Source organism: Grammomys surdaster, unplaced genomic scaffold (genome assembly GCF_004785775.1).
Source record: "Grammomys surdaster isolate TR1022 unplaced genomic scaffold, NIH_TR_1.0 125928, whole genome shotgun sequence".
Taxonomy (NCBI): Eukaryota; Metazoa; Chordata; class Mammalia; order Rodentia; family Muridae; genus Grammomys; species Grammomys surdaster.
The window spans coordinates 2,197,072-2,217,193 of record NW_021620751.1 but is presented as its reverse complement, the minus strand read 5'-3'; the positions used below and the strand labels follow the sequence as shown (position 1 = coordinate 2,217,193).

The window sequence follows — 20,122 nt, the reverse complement described above, 5'->3', positions numbered from 1 at the left end:
CTGTCTCCTCATCTAACTTGTGCCTGGGAACCCCATGTTCTCTTAGCCACTGATAACTAGGCATGTTTGGACTTCATGGTTGTTGTTGCCATGTCCTGTTTTATTTCCATTATGATTATGTAGTCATGGTAAGATGGTTAGAATGGTTTAAAGAAGAGAGCACATTCTCACAGGCTAGAACAGTCATTCTCAACCTTCCTAATACTTCAACGCCTTAATACAGATCCACGTGCTGTGCTGATCCCCAATCATAAAATTACTTTGTGGCTACTTCATAACTGCAGTTTTGTTACTGTTATGAATCATAATGTAAATATCTGATATGCAGACGGTCTTAGGTGACTCCTCTAAAATGGTCAGTTACACCCCTGAATGGGTCGGGACTCTGAGGTTGAGAACTGCTGGGGAAGATGGAGATAGCTAAAGTATTCGAACCAGAACTGTCTAGAGTTGAGCTAGAGCCTAATGAGACCTGATAGGACAAAAAAGTGCCTCTGTGATATTTACATACAATACTGGAGTCTAAAAGCACAGAGAAGCCATGGTAGGTGAATACACTCAAGGTATGCTATATTACATGGTACTTATAGTTAACAATGTGATATTTTATACTGGAAATCCTGAAAGGGAGGAACTATCATGTTATATTTTCCTAGAAGTAAAGGACACATAGAAAGGAACACAGGGAAACTTCAGAAGGCCTTAGGTGCCTTTATTACTGTTATGGAGGTGAAGGTTCCACAGAGGCTTGTGGTCAAGCTTATCACCTGAAATACCTTCGTGACCCACAGTTTTTTGTCTAACAAAGAGATATACCTCAATAAGACTATAACATGTCCAATCAACAAAATGCAAAAACAGGAAGGTTTAAGTGCTTTTTGTTAGATTTCTGATTATAATGAAAACATACTATGTCTTAAAAAGAGACGACTATCCTGATGTAGCTACAACATAATTTTCCAAATACATTTTAAAAATCTTAATTTTTTTCGGTAAAATGGAATCCATATAACAATTACTAAAGGAAAATGCTAAGTAATATAATTCTTGGTAAAGAATTTCACCTGAAATCTTATGCACATTCATTATATTTTGGATTTTGGGGAGTAAATAAAAGTAGTAGGATCACAAAGATAAGTCGGTATCTAAGAGCACTTGCTGTCCTCGCAGAGGACATGATTTTCATTCTAACACCCACATCAGACCCCTCACACCAAGTATAACTCCAGTTCCAAGGGATCTGATTCCTGCTTCAGGTTTTCTCAGACACTGAACATGCATCACACACATCCAGACAGGAAAGCACAGACAAATACACATGAATAAAAATAAGTGGAGGTACCTTCTTAGGGCCTTCACTACCATAGCATATTTATTTGTCAGAAACACTTTATAAAAAAAAACAGAAATTTTTATTTGGAAAATATTTTTATTTATATCCATTCTTATTCACAATCAGGTATCACAATTTTTATCCAAGGTGCAATAAGTATATTAGAATATCATTTTGAAATTGATTTGGAAAAATAGACTTGACCAACCAAAATATATGGTATGTGAAGCAAATTATTGATGTGTCTATAAGAAGATTAAACATTGTCCAGTGCTTTATGGCATAGATGTCATCTGTGAACACATGCTCTTTTATTTTTCATAGATGAGCACACTGATGCTTCGAGAGGCTAATCCCCTCACACATAATCATGCAACTAGCAATGAGCACTATATCCTGAATTTGACGGAGAGAGTAAGTTCCTTACACAATTATGCAATTGGCAGCAATCTAGGAATCTTGAATTTGATGGGGAGACTGAGTCCCTTGCACATAGACATGCAGCTGGTAACAAGCAATGAATGTCTGATTTTATGGAGAGGTTGAGTCTTTTATGCAACCAAGTAGCTAGCAATGAAGGGCAAATCCTGAATTTGTGATTTATACAGCCTCCGAATTTCCAAAATCATCACGCTATGGTTCTGTTTTATCATTGTTACTTTTTGACAGTTCCTTTTCTTAATTGATCTCTTTAGAGTTTTACATGAAGGACCAACAAAACCATCAAGTAAGTACACTAATAACACAGTTCTCAAAAACACCCTCTGCCCACTGGCTAGCACAAACTAAGCCCTTCAGCCCTCAGTAACTGTAAAAGCCCTCTGATTAATGTCTAAGTTCATTGTTAATAATGTGTTTCTCAAAGCAGGATAGAATCCTTTCAAACTGTGCCACTGTGTACCAAAGATCTTCTTTCTTCCAGTTAACGGTAACAGTTCTTTATTTCCTTCTGAGCCTCTAGTAGTATGCTTCTTATAACCAGATTTTTTTTTTTAACCAACTGACTTTTTATGGCAATTCACACATGTTCCAAGGTGATACATAATGTTGTCTCTACTATGGTGGCCATTTCCTTCTTCTCCCTCCTACATAGAATTGATAGTATTTCTATTATGGACATAACAAAATTCTGCTAATTTAGTGACTTAATGAATGCATAATTTTACTAACCTGTAGGTTTTAAATCCAACAAAGATTTGTCTGGTCTAAATTCAAGGAATTTATAAGGCTCTTTTCCTTTCTGGAAACCCCAGAGAAACACACTTCTTTGCTGTAGTCACTAGAACAGGAATGCGTCTCACAGGCTCATACATTTACACACTTAGTTCCTAGTTGGTGAAGTGTTTGGAAGGATTAGGAGGTATGGCCCTGTTGGAGACCAAATTCTTCTGCCTGCTTGAGATTTAGCTTCCCCTCCTCCAACACAGCTACAGTGGCCTCTGAATGCCTAGTTGGATGATTTTAAAAATCATTTCCTTTTGGTGGACTTGTCTAAGCAGCATACTCTGTAGTGCCGTTTTCTTTTGAAATGAATGTATTTTCAATGGGTTTTCATTTGTGTAGGCTGGAGCTTCCCACAAGTGGAGTCTTGTTCGGCAAGCATGCTATTATCTTCATTTGAAGGGCACAGTTTCCAAGTAGTGGTACTCTTAAACACCTATAGATATTTCTCTGTATCTACTTTGTCCACAACTTGACCTCTTTTACTTATTGATTTGAGATGAAGCCTTCCTCTGTAGCTTAGGTGGTCTGGAGCTCACTATGTAGCCAATCATGAGCCTGACCTCATGACAATCTGCCTGCTTCAGTTTTCCAAATTTAGTAAGCCCATTCCCCATTTATCAAAGGTACCTTTCCCACATCATCCTGTTCTGCTTTCTGTGCTAGATTCTCACAATGCACATGGCCAATAGCACTGGAAAACAGCTAGACCAGGACTTGAGTGTTATTTTGAGGGTCACAGAAAGGAGCCACATTAATGGGAATAATAGAACACTCATGTCTTCTAACAGAGTTCCCAATACAGTCCCGTTCCTCTCTGAAACCTCTTAGTCATAGCCTGTCCACATTTCCCTCAGCATTCTGGTCTTTCAAGTTTTTACCAAAATGACTCTGCTCCCAACATTCTAGGTGTTTTCTAGTCCATAGCTTCTGTAGGGAGCAGAGCAAGCCATGGGTATGTGAAGTCCTGCAAGAATGTGCATTTGATGTGGGCATAGCCCTTTTCAGGACTCCAGGGCTCAAAACCATGAGACATTTGCCAAGGCCAGACAGTTCCTTTTATGGACTAGGCTCAAGAAGGGTTGTAACGTTCTCCTTGGGGAAGGGGGGTGGGTTCTGAGTATACATGAACAATGGATCATGTTTTATGTACAACTGATCAGTGTGCATAAAAATGATAACTGCAGCTTCCTTTGTTTGCAGCCAGAGACTGCTTGCCTACAGTCTCTCCTATCTAGACAAATCAACCCCATGTAGTGGTTCCAGGTTAAATGTTAGAGAAGCCTACCTGATCCTGGATTCACTGTGCCTGTATGTATGTGTCTGTGCTATCTTCCTTCCCTCCATATCCATAGTTGGAGTTCCAGGATCTAAGATACACATGGCAAGCTTCAAGCTGTTACATATGTCTTTTAAATACCCGTTCCAAAGGCTTAAAGCCACACAGGCAGGTTTATCATAGAAATTACCCCACTTCTCAGTACCATTTTCTACACCGTGTGCCTTTCTCATCATTCTGATTAAAGTACCTAACAGAGCATCTTAAGATAAACAAGGCTTACTTTGGCTCACAGCTCCAAAGGTTATAGTTCATCATGGTAGGAAAGACATGGCACCTAGAAATGCTTAGTCCACAGTAGCAGGACCTTGCTGCAGTGTTTGTTGACACCTTATTGCATCAGGCAGCAGAGAGCATGGAGCAAGAAGCAGAAGTGGATACCATCTTCATGGCTTCTTCCCAGTGACCTACTTCTGCTACATAGCCTAGAGCCTGAAAACTCTCTAAACTTAACAAGACATCATACACAGCTTTATAAGACCAAGTATTCAAACACATGAACCTGTGGAAAACATTAACCACTCAAACCATAATTCATGAGGAAATACATTCTCACCAAACAGATTAGAAAGAAAAGTTTTCTAGAAAATGCAATATTTGAGAGCATATGCGAACAAATTGTCTTATACCATAGATGCATATAAAGTGTTTCTAAAGAATTAAATGGTATTTTATAATGAACATTACAACATTAAGAAATGTTAGCCAAGCAATTTCATTTCTTCTCAGTCTATTCTGAGAGGCTGCAATATTCTCATTGTTATGAGATTTTTACATAATTACACACTTTACAAATGAAGACTTTGGTGACATTTCCAACTACAGAGATGCTTAGTAAATAATGGAATGGCACTGAAATTAATGAAAATATTTGGGAAACCCTTAAACAACATAGAAACATATCTATGATACATCTAACTAATAAAACAGTATAAAACATATGTCACAGAATCATATCCTTATTAATGAAAGCATGCACATGCCCCAGAGTGACAGGACAATGATTGCTGCATGAAAGTAGCATAAGGAATGACTTTCATTTTACTTAATTTGCATTTCAGAATTACCTAATTCTTCTATTGCATTCTGGGTTTCTTTCAACAATGGAAAATAAAATATGGCTTGTACATAATTAATAAACAAAAAAATAAGGTATTTGTAACCGTTCAATTTATTTCTCAACAAATATTTATCATTCATCTATTGTGTACCAAATACTCTCTTAAGGACCAGAAATAAAGTAAGTTATGAGATAAACTCTTAACCTTATATTTACTGTTTGATAGAGTATACAGATATCACACAAGTATGTAAGTGAGATTTCAAGTTAATTAGAGATAATGAGATTTACAATGGAGGAAGTGAGCAGATGAGATTTGAACTGAGTCCTGCAGGAAGGGAAGGAGCCAGTGTGTGAAGGGAAATGGGCCGACCGCATCCAGCAGAAGACAGGTGAGGAAGTCAGGATCAGAAGAGGACTTGGGAGGGGAGAGAGGAGCTAGCCAGGCAGCCAGTGCGATGCATGGTGGTCTCCAGAAGAGGTCAAGGAGTTGGTAAGGACAGAAAAAGTAAAGACATACAAGTGTTGGTAAACACTTGGATATTTTTTCCAAGTTAAGACCATCAACAATAATAAAAAAATAAACTGTGATGTTTCTGCTGCCATGAAGTGATACTGCCTTTAAAACGCAAAACAAAACAAAACAAAATTCTTCCTGCTACTGAGGACTGATATCACTAAAACACAAAAGGTACAAAGAAATAGATGGAAAGACAAAACTAACTCGCGAAGTGGGTCAAAGAGTCAGAAGAAGAAACATAAATTAGTTAGAAACAAAGAGCCATGTTCAACTGCATTGGCTAGTAAGCAGAGCAGTGAACTCAGAGGTGTGCTCACTTCTTAGGGTAGCAAAGATGAGGAAGACAAGTGAGTGCGTGCTGAGGCTGCTCTGAGACAGCCATGCCACAGTGCGGGCTGTGCACAGATAACTCCCTGACAAAACCACAGTAAAAGCCGAAAGCATGTTCAAGAATGTCTGCCTCTTCACCTCCTTTATTGTGATTGTCCATCTCGTCATTCCTCAAGAGTGTGAGGTGTCTGCTGCTGATAGACATGCTGAGCCCAGAGCTGGTTAGAATAAGTTTTTAAACCAGTTGTTTTTCTTTATGAAAGGAAAGACATACATAACTTATTCTGTTCTTTCTTTTCACCACCTGTAGACTCTACAAAATTCCACAAATAAAAGCTGTTCATTGTACCATCAAAAGAATAGCTACTGAAAGAATAGTGATTGATGAGTTCAAAACAAACTCCACTATAACACAGAGATGAGTTAACATTGGGGTAAAATGTTAAAAATCCTTTTGAGTTATATATATTGACGTCTCAATTGTTTTAGAGATTTTAGGAACATGGACCATAGAGACAGTTCAGTAGTTAAGAGCACATTCTGTTTCCCAGTGAACCTGAGTTTGGTTCCCATTATCTACCTCAGGTGGATCGTAACCATGTATTAACTGCAACTTCAGGCATCCGTCAACTTCTTCTTCTCTCCACGCAGACACTATATGCATGTCTTGCGCCCCTCATATATATGTTCAAGCATATACGTAGTTTTAGAAAAAGAGCTTGAGATAACCAGAAGTCACTGCTGCCCTCTGAAAAATGGAGACACCATATACCTCAGAGTACTTTGTGAGGCTTAAAGTATATTTTGAAAACTGCTTTACATGACATTAACATTATTGTACTATTATGTCATATTTTTATAAGTATAATATAATCAAAATAGCAGTGGTTTCCCCATAGCAAGTGATAACCACTCTGCTTTTTATTTTACAAGCTTGTCTCCCATCACTTGTTAGCCACAGACTTGTTAGTCATAGCAAATGCACAGAGTCACTGTGATCAAAGTCTTGCAAATGCAAAAAAAAAATAGCTATAGAAAATGTATTTTCCTGAAGTCTTACCCTGGCAAATGTAATCATACCCTGCTATGATTCCGTAATCGAAACAGTATAGATGTCTGGACATTTTAGTGTTCTCCATCCTTCCCTTTGTTGCTCCCATTTACTCTGAGCTGGACATCACCAATGCGCTGGAATGCAGATGGAATTGCCTGCACTAAGAATGCAGACAGACTTCCTGAGGGGGCCCTCTTGACTCTTGAACAGATGTTAAAGAATGGTCACACAGGAAGTGAAAACCGGAAAAAAACAGAAAAAAAAAAAAAGCACAAAACATTCTAGGCTGAGCCTAGATTCTACTTAAGGAAGATGATTCTGCCAATTGTAGAAAGAGCTGCAAGTGCCAAGACCACAACAGGCATAATTTAGCAGTGAGTACCACAACCATTAAAGAAGAGCCAATGAGGAAACATAGCTGTGGACATACAGGAAGATGGGAGCTGAGGGCTATGGAAGTGTTCTGAGTACAAGCCAGTCAAATGTCCATCCAAGTCACAAGCAGCAAGGCATAGTCCCTGGTGAATAATTTGTAATGTTTAATTTCACCAACCGTAAGCAGAACTTCAATAATTCAAGAAGAAAAGGAGAAATTCCTAACCTAAATGTTCAAAGGATTGGCCACCCTGATGGCAGAAAGGAACATGCCATCACTCAGTTCAGATCAAACTTCAATAATTAACTCCTGCTGGCCTGTTGAAAACCTTTCAACTTGAACTGTAACAATCACTGTAAGGACATACTATTTCAATATCCAGAATTTATTTTCATTTGACAAGCAAACTATTTTATTGTAATGCCCACTTTCTGGGGACCTATCTTACCCCAGATGAGCTTGCCTCTTGAAATAATTACTCTGTGTGATGGTAACAGGGTTATCAAATCTATTTGTGGCATTTTCAATTATTGGTTCCAGTAGGAAGTTTGGAAAAGGGTGCTTGTTCTGCCTCTATGCCAGGGAACTATTAGGATAACAGCTGAGCAGCTCTGATGTCCCTTTTTAAAAGAGAAACTTAAAAGAAGTGGCTCCCTGCCACCTGCTCTACTATGTAAGGATTTTGTCTTTTGCTTGGACATTCTCTTAAAACACAGATCTCAAACCTATGAAAATATTAAGAAGTCAACAGTCATTTCTTTTAAGAACTTTCTTAGATGTATTTAATTTTTATGTGTATAAGATGTTTGACTGCCTGGGTATATATGCCCCAAATCTGTGCCTGGTATCTAGAGAAGTCAGCAAAGGGTTTAGATACACTGGGATTTAGGTAATGGATGGTTGTGAACCACCACCAGTTAGGGAATGGTAGTCAGCCTACAAAAGCTACAAATGGGCTTGGCCACTGAGTCATTGCTCAAGCCCCAGCAGTAACTTCTACTGAGTATTATGATTTTTTAACTTCATAGATTTTAAAGAAAAAAAACCTTTTAAATTATAAGACATATAATTTTCCTTCCTTGGTATTGCAGTTCTAGCACATAAAGTGAAGTAGCCAGGGCCATTATTACTGATGGGCTTGCAGCATCTTGCATTAAGAGTAACCCAGATTGATTGACAGGAATGAGAAATCAATAACAAAGACTTCAGGTAATGCAATAGTTTTCTTCAAAGGCTGGACCCATTTCAAAAGCAAAGCACATTAATTTCAAATACAAAATCAATTATAATTGACAAAATGTACTCTCATGCAAAGTATATCCAGCGCAATTTAGGGAGATGTGTGTTCTTCTCAACCAGTGGTTCTGAACCTTCCTAATGCTGTGACTCTTTAATACAGTTCATCATGTTGTCGTGACCCCAATCATTGAATCATTTTCATTTCAACTTTATAACTGTAATTTTGCTACTGTTGTGAATATAACATAAATACATGTGTTTTCTGATAGTCTTAGGTGGCCCCTGTGAAAGGGTCACTTGATCTCCAAAGTGGTTGTGACCCACAAGTTGAGAGCCATTGTTCCAGATAGATAGATGATGGATGACAGAAGGAAAGGTGGATAGAGAGACAGACAGATAAAATGACAGACTTACAAAAATAAACACACATGCTTGATTTACTTGACTCATATAAAATAAATTGTTAAAATGGGAATGGTCAGACATTTGAAACATTTCAGGCAAACATGAAAGTCACTGAGTATTTCATGTACCATGAGGCTGGTTAGAATGATCACTTTCATACTTTCATTTTTGACAAAGAGGGCTCTCAGTAAATATTTCCATCATAATATGAGAAATGCAAAGCCACAACAAGCAACAATATTTAAAGACATATCCACACTCATATACCATATAACATCGGATAGCACTGGGGTCCACACTATCTTTTTAAGCCTCAGTAGTGTTAGTAGCTTCCCCCATTTCCTCCATAAAGGTTTCCTGTGTGGGATTGTCTTCACTTTTTCCACATCCCAAATTTTCCCTACGTGGGTTCTGAGATGCAGGTTCCTGGACCAACAGGCCAGAGGTGTTTATGACCATGTTGTGTTTAGCTCTCAGGGCACAGGCTTCCTGGGGTTTGGCTTTCTTTTGGCAGATCTGGAAAGCATCTTGGAAACCATTGCGAAAATTTTCGTTAAAGAAACCATAAATGATGGGGTTGACACTGCTGTTGCAGAAGGCGAGCCAGTGGGCGAAAGGATAGACATAGATGTTGATGATACGCAGCTTGTTAGGAGACAGGTCCGCGTAGTCTGAGAGCATCATCAGAGTCCACAGGGGAAGCCAGGAAAGGATGAAAAGGAGGGCCACGGTCAGCAGCATCTTAATGACCTTCTGTTTCTTCTTGGATACATGCCACTGCTCCGGGCGCTGCTTGCCTGTACAGTGTGCTGAAGTCTTGAAGAGGGAAGCCCCAATCCTTGCATACATGATAACAATGAGGAAGAGTGGAGCCAGATAGATGGTGGCAAATAGCACTGTGGTGTAGATCCTCCTCATTTCCTGTCTTGGCCAGTCCTCCCGACACCAGTAGACCGTGCTGGTTTTATTGTGAGAGCTGAGTCTCACACGGTAGTATTTTTCTTCTTGCACATGTAACATTATTGCAGATGGAGTTATAATCGTGATGGCCAGGCCCCAGATGATCACAATCGTGACAAAAGCTGTCTTGACAGTGAGCTTTGGCTTAAAGGGGTAGACTACACACCGGAATCTGCAAGGAGAGGTACAGATCAGTGAGGCACTACGTCAACAAGTGTGAGGACGTCTATCTACATTTTCTTCGAAAGCACAGAGAGTTAGCACTGTGGTAATGTAGCATGGCACACCAACTTATGTAACTGACAGAAGATATGTTTTAATTCAAAGTAAAATGAATGCTGTTTCATTTCATGCCATCTCATGAGATGCTATTCATGAGAAAAGATAGTAATTGTATCACATTTGAATATATTGAATTTTTACTATTCATCTATAGACAGCCCCTTAGTACTCGGCCATAGACTTAGTACCATGAGCTTTTATGAGAAGTTCTTTTAAATATTACAAATTAAAATATGAATATATGGATTCAGGAAAATTACGATCTTGTTCATTGTTATGCATTATTTCAACCCAAGCAGTTGGATTCCAGAACAGTAAGTTCAGTAGACAGCCAGATCTACTGTACTGCAGGAGAGAGCTTGTCAGTAGCAATCCATGAACCAATTCCCCCTCAGGTTCTTAATGTTCCCAATATTTCATTTCTGTTCTTGGCCATGGAATGTGTTCTGGCTAGTAGACATTAACAAGAATGCACATCAGGGCTGTCCTTTTGAATGCTTCTTCTGAAAATGCAGCTTCCAGGTTCCAAGAAACTTAAATTGGATGAGAAGCACATGGGGAAAGGCCCTGGGGAACATTAGATACATCAGTCTCAATTTAATTCAGAGTAACGCTGCCGTGTGAGTGATCTATGGCGCAGGAGACTGAGAGAAGTGCTCACTCAGCCCACAGAATCACAAGAGTAATAAATTATTAACGCCTTACATCAAGAGGCGGTTTTGGATATTTCACAATTATATGGATCTGAGAAGAACCATTATAAAATCTGATGAAGACTCCTTCTCTATTCCTTGTTGAGCATGGTGATTCAAAATCTGTTAAGGAATTTTTACTGCTTTTATTACTGTGATTCTTATTATTTTTGGATGTGGATTATAATGAATTGTAATATGTATTTGCTATTATGCAACATTATCATTTTAGAAACTATCACCTATTAAATATACATTTTGTTTTTGTGAGATTCTAAAGCAGATTTTATTACTTGGTAGACAGCTATGCAGATAAAGGAAGTAACGGCTGAAAATAAATTCCAAGTTAACTTCTGTGATACATTGTAAATAAACAATGACACAGTAAGACTTTGTTGCTGAAGATGCCACATACCTTACATGCAAGATATAGAGCAATGAAGCTAGAACTGAGCTGGGAAGCTTTCTCCCTTTGGGCTAGCTTATGTAGTGCCAGATGGTGCTCTGCAGGGTGCTAGAGGATGTTAGGACATAAACTTCTTACTCAGCTGTGAACATTATTAACCAGTTTGCCAGGCAAGATGTGCTCATTGGCAAAATAGTAACACAGTTGTTAGGGGTGAAACCAGTTCCCCTCTGGAACTGACTCTGAGTCCACTCCACAGATGGAACCCTTGCCTGGTATTCTACACCAAGTCAAAAGCCCTGATTCAAGAGGTTGCAGGTCCAAGGGAGGAACCTATTACTGCTGCTTAGCTAAAGTGAAACAGCATCAAGCATCCTTTTGGGTACCTTTATTTACAACCACTGACAATGGCTATGTTCAAACTTAACTTTAGAGAAGGTCCTCTTCAAAGAATGTTGATGAATGCAGATAGTCATAGCTTCATTGGATGCTAAGAATAATTGATAGTTGAAGACTCAGACTTAAGAAGAGGGTTTGTGGCACCATGAGGAGAGCAACAATACCAACCAACCACAGCTCCCAGGGTCTAAACCACCAGCCTGGGAGCACTTAGGGGGGGATCCAGGGCTTCAGCTGAATATGTAAAAGTGGAGGGCCCTGCTGGGCATAGGTGGAAGAAGAGAACCTTGACCTCATGAAGGCTGGATGCCCCAGGGGGTGGGAATTTTGAGGGTGGGGAGGTGGGAGTGGGGGGGGTGTAGATAGAGGTTACATCCACAGAGAAGAAGGAGGAGGGGCGAGGGGATTGGAGGTTCCGAGGGGGTGGTGGGGGATGGGGTAAGGGGACAACATAGGAAATGTAAATAAATCATCCAATAAAAAAAAAAAAAAAAAAAAAAAAAGAAGACCTTTGCTCTATCCCCTTAAGGCTCAGGAGACATGGAGAAAGGCCATCTTCAAAGCATGATATGGTCACAGCAATCATGAGCTCACAGCAGCTATATCTGGTAGTATTGTGTCTGTACAAGTTTGGCCCATCCAGCAGAGAGCTGTGGATGGAAAAGGGGTCACATGACTTACTGCTGAGTATATTCTACTAGCACATTCTGGAAGTGGTGAGGGTTGGCATCCACTGTGTACTCACTGGTGATCCCCACAAGGCTCTAAGATAGTTGCAAAGCCATGGTCACATAAACTGTCTCACCAAACTCTGTGCAACACAAAATAAAATAGCATGTCCTAAGTATGGGAAAGAGATTTTTAGAAAAGAAGGAAGGGACACAGGTAGTGGTGGGAGCAGAGATAAGAGAGGTGGTGAGAGAGAGAGTCATCAAAATATATCACATACATGTATGAAATTGTCAAAGATTAAAATGTATGAATAAAATAAGAGTGATAATTTGATATTATTATGTAATATTGGTACCTTCTCCAGATTCTTAGAAATGAAATGAATGAAACTAAAGTTATAACTTTGAAAAAAAACTTCAAACATATGTTGTCTTAGAATTTCTATTGCCATGATAAAGATGATGACCAAGACAGGACATGGTGGTGCATGCCTTTAACCCCAGCACTCAAAATTTAGTGGCAGATAGATCTCTATGAGTTTGAGACTAGCCTGGTCTACATAGTTAATTCCAGTCCAGCCAAGGCTATCCACTGATACCCCATCGTAAAAAAATAAAACACAGCAGACAAAAGATTGCAACCCAAATCAATCTGGGAGGGAAGGATTTATTTCACCTTATAATTCTCAGGACACACTCCATCACTGAGGGAACTCAGGACAGGAACCCTGGAAGCAGAGACCATGAGAGAGTGCTACATACTAGCTTCAAGAACTTTTTTTCTTAATCATTCTAGGGCTACCTACTCAGAGACAGTACCACCCACAATGACCTACACCCACACCCACACACACACACACACACACACATCAATTATTAATCAAGAACCCCCTCAAACAGACTTGCCTACAGGAGGAATTTATGGAGGCATTTTTCTTTCAGTTGAAGTTCCTTCCTCTCAGATGACTCTAGCTTGTTAGCTTGGTTAAGGTTGACAAAACACTACATGGAAATATATGTAAAATATACAATCAAAAAGCCAATAACCTGCTGAAGACCAAGGCACTGTGCTATGCAAAAGAATAAAACAATTTTGCATTCATTTATCAAGTTACCTCCTTAAATTTTCAAGCACAAAAAAGTGGAAGAAAATACACAATGTCCTTCAGGGTCATCGTTCTTCAGACCAAACACGTGTTATTTCGCTTCTCTAGAGCATTCTGTGTCACAGCAAACATTAAGGCTGCAGTCCTCTTGGCAGCTCTCCATATTCATTTATCTTCCTGTTTGCAGAGACATTCTGAAGTTGCTAGTTACCCCTCCTGTAATGTACTTCTGCTTTTCCAGCATTAATCTGTGTCTGGAATGTTTTAGATTTCATATACTATGTGTATCTTTGTGCAATCTCTCAGGCAGTATATGGCTTTGAAATGTATACAAATTGAATCATTGACTTATGCAGTCTGGCTTCATTCATTTTAATCTAACATTACCCACTAAGAAACATCATAAATTGCTTGATTTTCTCATTTACCTTCAAAAATAGAGAGCCACGGTTTTTAGAGTCAGTTCCAGTGTTATGTCACAAATATTGCTCAAGGAATTTAAGGACATTTACGTACCAACTGTAAGTGGAAGTAAATTTTTTAAACTTAAGATTGAAGTAGAAATACAAATGATAGTACAGCTTCCATTCACTGTAGAGATTCCCTAATTAATATTATGACATTCACTTGTAGGACACCCTTGTTTTAAATGTGCTTTGTGAAAAAATGTGATGCATTTATTGACTGAGCACATGTAAAAAAAATCATGTATCTCTTACCAAAAATGTGATGTAGTTCATAATGACAAACATGGAAGGTCCAACTGGCCTTGTTAATATACTTTTTACAAAGAGGAAAAACAATGTATCAGTGATTCTAAAATTAAATACCCACTTGATTTATATTCCCAAGCTATAACTGCATGGAAAATATTAACATTTTAAGAACTGAAAAAAATACATGTAATTATACAAATTACATAATTTGTTATAAATAGTCAGTGAAGCAATAATTTTGGGGTTTGTACCCCTTAATTGTAGTAATACAAGCAGGTGTGTAGTTGTATGAGTATATTCAGTACCATTTAGTAGTGGTGACAGGATGTAGGAACTAAGTCATTACCTCTTTCTGGTCTCACAGTTTGGAACTGACTTACCTGTCCACGGCGATTGCAACCAAGGTGAAGACGGAAGCCGCAACTGATATCCCTTGCACCAGGCCACTGATCTTACACATGCTGCTTCCGAACGGCCATCCTGGATGGGGAATAGAATAGACTTTGAGGATTATTTTACCTCACTATACAGCAAATATTAACAAAAGGCAAGAAATGAAAGCAGCTGTAGAGTAAGTTATCTCAGTGCTTTCAGTAATTTCTCCACACAGAACATACTTCCTCAGTGCAGCATCTACAATGCAAGACTTATGCATTATAATGCTTACATCCTGGGCACTAAAACAAGTACTTTGCTCCTGATACTGTATTTAATCCCCTGGAAAAGATTCTGAACGCTCTGTTCTCTAAGTTGTGGCATCTCTACACAAGGTAAAAACCACAACTATACACCTTGCTCTAGCCGGCTTAAAAATATTTAAACCTAGGTAAGTTTCCAGAGTGCAAACCATCAAACCTTATGTTGTGAGGATTTAAACCAATGGTTTCAACCTTCCCAATGCTGCAACCGTTTAATACAGTTGCTTATGCTGTGCTGATCCAACCGTAAAATTATTTCCATCGCTACTTCAGAACTGCAATTTTGTTACTGTTGTGAATTATAAATATCTGTCATTTCCAATAGTCTTAGGTGACCTCTATGAAAAAATTGTTTGACCCTGTAAGGGGTCACAATCCACAGGTTGAGAAACATTGCTTTAAATGACTAAAATAAGCAGGATATTAATTTGCTAATTTGGAAATGCAGTGGATAAATTGTGGGGAGCTGGGGATTGAATGTGATACAAATGTGCACAGTGTATGACTAACATGATAGTGACATCAGAATAGTGGAGACTCCTCAGCATGAATGACAGTCAGATATTTCAGTTACTTACCTAAACCTCAGTGACTAGGGCAGTTCTCAGAGAAATCAATAAAGCTTATCTGAGCAATCTGACCTTCTAAATATTTATTTGATATTAAAAAAATAGCTTCTCTTAAACATTGGGTTTTAGATCTTAAAAGTCTATTTTATTTAAAAAAATAACCTGTGGTTTCTCAAAAAAACAATTATTCATATCTAATCTCTATTAGCACAAATACTACAAATGAGTGTATTTTAACAGTGGCCCTATTTGAATTTGCCTTTTCTGATTTTTTTTACTCTGCTTTCAGAGACAAGGTCTCACCATCTTCTTCAGGTTGGCCTCAAACTCACATCTCCCTACTTCAGCCTCGCAGGCAGTCTAGATTATAAAGTTAGATTCCTTGGTGAGTCTATTGAACATGTAGAGATCCTCATTAAATGGTCCCTAATACTAAGAAAACCTCAAATATAAATTAAAGGGAATGTAAGAAAGGACTATGTAATAGAAAACTCACACAAAAACAGAATAAAGATGTTACCAGTAATCTCAAAAATATAAAATGATAGTAGAGTTACATACAGGAAAAACAATAAGGCCAAGTGATTTAAGACAATAAAAGGGAAGAACTCAGATGAAAGTTGGGAAAACCTTTTCTTTCCACAGTGTTCCGGATTAACTCGAGGGCTCTACACAGGGTAGGCAAGCATGCTGACACTGAGCTGAGCTACATACTTAGCTTTTGGATTAAAATAAAGGCTTATTATAATTTTAAAATCAAGAATATGAGCGTGTCTATGTATAAGTACATACTGGTGAATCCAGGTGCTCACAGACGCTACAAGAGGCATCTGATCTCCTGGAAGCTAGATTCATAGGCAGTTTTAAGCCAACCAACAATGGATGCTGGGAACTAAAACTAGGTCTTCTGCAACTGCTCTTAACCATTAAGCAACCTGTCTATTCTCAAATCCTTGGATTTGGGGTACAGTGGCTTCATGTAGACCACATTGAACTAATTTAACTTGTAGTCCCCCTGACTGGATTGCTAATATGTTGATTTTATAGGTGTATACCCCACCCCCAACACACACTATATACACACACATCTTTGAAAAACAAGAGGTATACATTGAATGAGAAATAATGGAAAGGAGCCCCCTGACCTCTTCCTTGTGAAGAACACATCCAAAGAAGGGAAAAGACTTTGCCGAGAAAATTCTCCAGGATGAAGTACATTTGATTTCAGATTGAAAGGAATAGTTTGTATCCAATGCAATAAATAAACTATACAAAAGCAACTTCCGACCCTAATTTTGTAAAATTCAGAACACTGGGGGATAAAGAAAACTCAAAAAGCTTTCAGGGCGAAAAATATACAACTTAAATGAAAGACAGCAAGAGTCAAATTTTTCAACAGTAACTCAAACATTTCCAAGAAGTAATAAGAGAGCAATTCCTTTAAAATTCTGAGAAGAAAAATGTCCAGCCCAGAATTGTTCACGTAGCTAACTATAATCAAGTGTGAAAGTGAAGGAAAGACATTTATGGATGTGTAAGTTCTCAGAAGTGTTTCATCACAATGTACTATTTCTTAGGAAGGAATAAAGTAGAACAAAACTGTGCATCCAGAAAACAGAGGACCAAAGACAAAGAGACGTGGAAAGCCCTGAGAGATCATTAGTGGGGAGAGCTAACAATCACCAAGCTAGTCCTAGCCCGGGCCAACAGAGGTGGTGAAGCATGTGAATCCATGCTTGTTTGTGTGGTGTAAGTGGATTACCAAATTCAAATTTCTGTCTTATGCAGCTGAGAAACATAAAATTACATTAGTTGCATGTTACTTAGATATATTACCAAAAATAAAGACAGGAGATTACTCAAGTGGCTAACCACTGGGAAGCAAAATCAAGGACACAGAGAGATGATTTATATGCAAAATAGTAAAGTAATCATTTAATTTAAAATAAATATGACAGAAAACTGAGGGCCATGAGCAGATATGCGCTTCGATATAGCTTGTCCTACTTTGGATAACTCTGATATGCTGAGATGATTTAATAATTTTCATACATAGATAGGAATGTGAATATATCAAATGTCGATTCTCAATTAATACGACAGTACTAAATCAGCACTCTGAATGAAGACCTTACTGGGATTAGGAAATACACTGCCCTGCACCTCTAGAAATGTAAAGTGGTACCAGAGAAGTGATAACCTGGGACCAGACATGTCAGAGAGAAGTTCTTATTCTCAAACCTATACATCTATTTGTTTATTACATGTTTTGTTTAGAAATGTTCATCTTACAAAGACAGATACTTGGAACACTTCCAGGAACTCAGTAAGTATGTGTCAATGAATGTATGACTCTGCTCTGACTCTGGATATGTGTGGAAACTTTTCTCAGATCATCTTTATACAGCATACAAGTCAACATACCTGCTATGATGTTGTCCAGCAATGTGATAGGCATACAGAATATTCCAACCAGTAAATCACTTATTGCAAGATTTAAGATGAAGAAATTTGTGACTGTGTGCATGTGTCTATTCCTTATGACAATGAAGCAAACGACAGTATTTCCCACCATGCACAGGAAAAAGATGAGGAAGTAGGAGCTAATGAAGACAGCTGCCACTTGGGGCTGGTGGAGATAGTAGTTCACATATGTGACGTTGATGTCTGAGTACCAGTGATGCTGTGTGTCATTGCCACCCCAGATGCGATTCCAGCTTTCTGAAGAGTTTGAGTCCCAGTTTTCACTCATGGTGGACCTTAACAAAGGAGAGGCAGAAAAAAATATTAATGAAATATTGGTAGAATGTAACGTCTATGTTTAATAAGAGAAGCATTGTCTCAATATCACTGAATTTGAATGAGCTCTCAGTAATCCATCAGTTTTACAAGGACCTGAATTATAAATATGGTATCTGTCTTATTAGGATTTTAACTGGAAGCTCCTTTGTGCTATGTATAACAATCATTAGAGTGGATTCCCTGGTATACTTTATATTTCACTTCTGAACATAGTTTATCTGTCAAAACCCACTTGTCCTTGTAAGACAGGTGGACATCAGAAAAGCCTCTATGTTGTCTAGTAATCGGATGAGATTATTTCTAAGTGTTTTGAAAATGGAGAGTCACCTCTGTATTCCAACTATTAGACAGAGTTATAAAAATTAAACTCCTATATTCACGTTTAAGAGTAATGCTAGGAACTTTATGTGGGTAGATGTAAATTTAAGTGGATTAACTACTAAGCTGATAGGATGACACTTTGAAAACCTTTGAGGCAATTAGGGACTTTCACAATCTCTTCCGGACATTTGGCAAATGTACATGTATTACTGGACAAGACATGTTTGTCCTATAAATATTACAATAGAACTGAGTTACATTTTACATATCCGATGCTTGATTTTGGATGCTATTCCTTTTGTGGATTTATTGCCTAAGTAATCTTCTACTTTTACTTGCTTCTACTTAACTCTAAAGCAATACTAATTTGAGAACCACACATAAGTTAATGAATAAGTTATTTATTCATTTCTCAATGGGGCTTTGTTACAGATGACACTTCTGAATGAAATCACTGAATGGGTGAGATTCTGTTAGTCTATTTCCTTGGTCACCCAAAAGAAATATAGATTTTTATGGCTTTCCTCAGGAAAAGGATGTATCTGTAAATAAACTAACACTTGAACGTGCAATAAACTAGTCTTAGGAAAAGAACTAAAATACATGAACTATAACAGTTTTTTGTTCTTTCCTTCTTTCTTTCTTTCTTCCTCTAGTTTAAAGCTTGGGCCTTCAGCTGGGACAGTCTCCAGCTACCTTATTTAATGTAACCTGACTATGACTATCTTTGCCTACTGTTACATGGCTAGCTAGCTTTATGCCTTTCTCTGTTCCTCTGTGGTCCATGTCTGTCTGCCCAGAAGTCCTACCCTCTGCTTCCTGTCCAGCTATTGACTGTCAGCTCTTTACTGTAGCCAATCAGCAGCAAGACAATCTTTGAAATAATTCTAGATTGCCTTAGGCAGTAGAGGAAGGATGAATATTTACAAAAATAAAAAAAAAAAACCCAATGATGAGCCATAGGAGTTACAATACCAAAATCCTGCCAGCATTTACTTCTCTGCTGATACAGAATTAACAATTGAAAATACAAAGGCACATCTCTCCACGATGTGAAGTTACCCCAATACTTCACATTAAGTTTAAGAAAGAAAATGATACCCCACTACTTAAATGAGCACTTCCTTAATACCTACATTTGGCAGGTGCTCCGTAGCTTTGGATTACACACAGCTAGAGTTTTATCCAAATTGTACCTAGCGCCTATCCATAAAACTTAGGCACCGAGTTAGTCCATTTTATAGAGTCTGAAATAAGCACATTAAATCTAATTAATTATATTCCTTATTTGATTTAAAGATCCTTTATCAAAACTACAATATGAACTGAAGATCTAGTTGACTTCTGTCTTCTATTTCAATGTAATATATAAATAGAAGAGGATGGAATTTTAAAGTGAAAATAAAATGTGATTCAAGAAACTCTCACAAAGGCCCTGAAAGCCATTTTGATTCCAAGATACTGGCCTTCTTCCCAGAGGTGAACCTGTTAGTCTGTCTGTCTGCTTTTCTTTGTTTCTTTGTTCCTTTCTTCCTTTCTTCCTTTCTTCCTTCCTTCCTTCCTTCCTCCCTTCCTTCCTTCCTTCCTTCCTTCCTTCCTTCCTTCCTTCCTTCCTTCCTTCCT

General features: G+C 38.2%; 1 protein-coding gene across 1 annotated transcript in view; it reads right to left on the bottom strand.

Annotated features, from left to right (window-relative positions):
• Positions 1–8,894: 8,894 nt before the first annotated feature.
• Npffr2 (neuropeptide FF receptor 2) overlaps positions 8,895–20,122 on the bottom strand; it is a 41,842-nt gene continuing 30,614 nt past the window's right edge. Inside the window, exons 2-4 of the mRNA XM_028752679.1 lie at positions 17,801–18,135; positions 14,490–14,589; positions 8,895–10,009 (exon numbers count right to left, since the gene is read on the bottom strand). Of these exons, the coding sequence (XP_028608512.1) occupies positions 9,184–10,009; positions 14,490–14,589; positions 17,801–18,128 (1,254 nt within the window). The 5' untranslated portion in view covers positions 18,129–18,135 and the 3' untranslated portion in view covers positions 8,895–9,183. The remainder of the gene's footprint in view (positions 10,010–14,489; positions 14,590–17,800; positions 18,136–20,122) is intronic.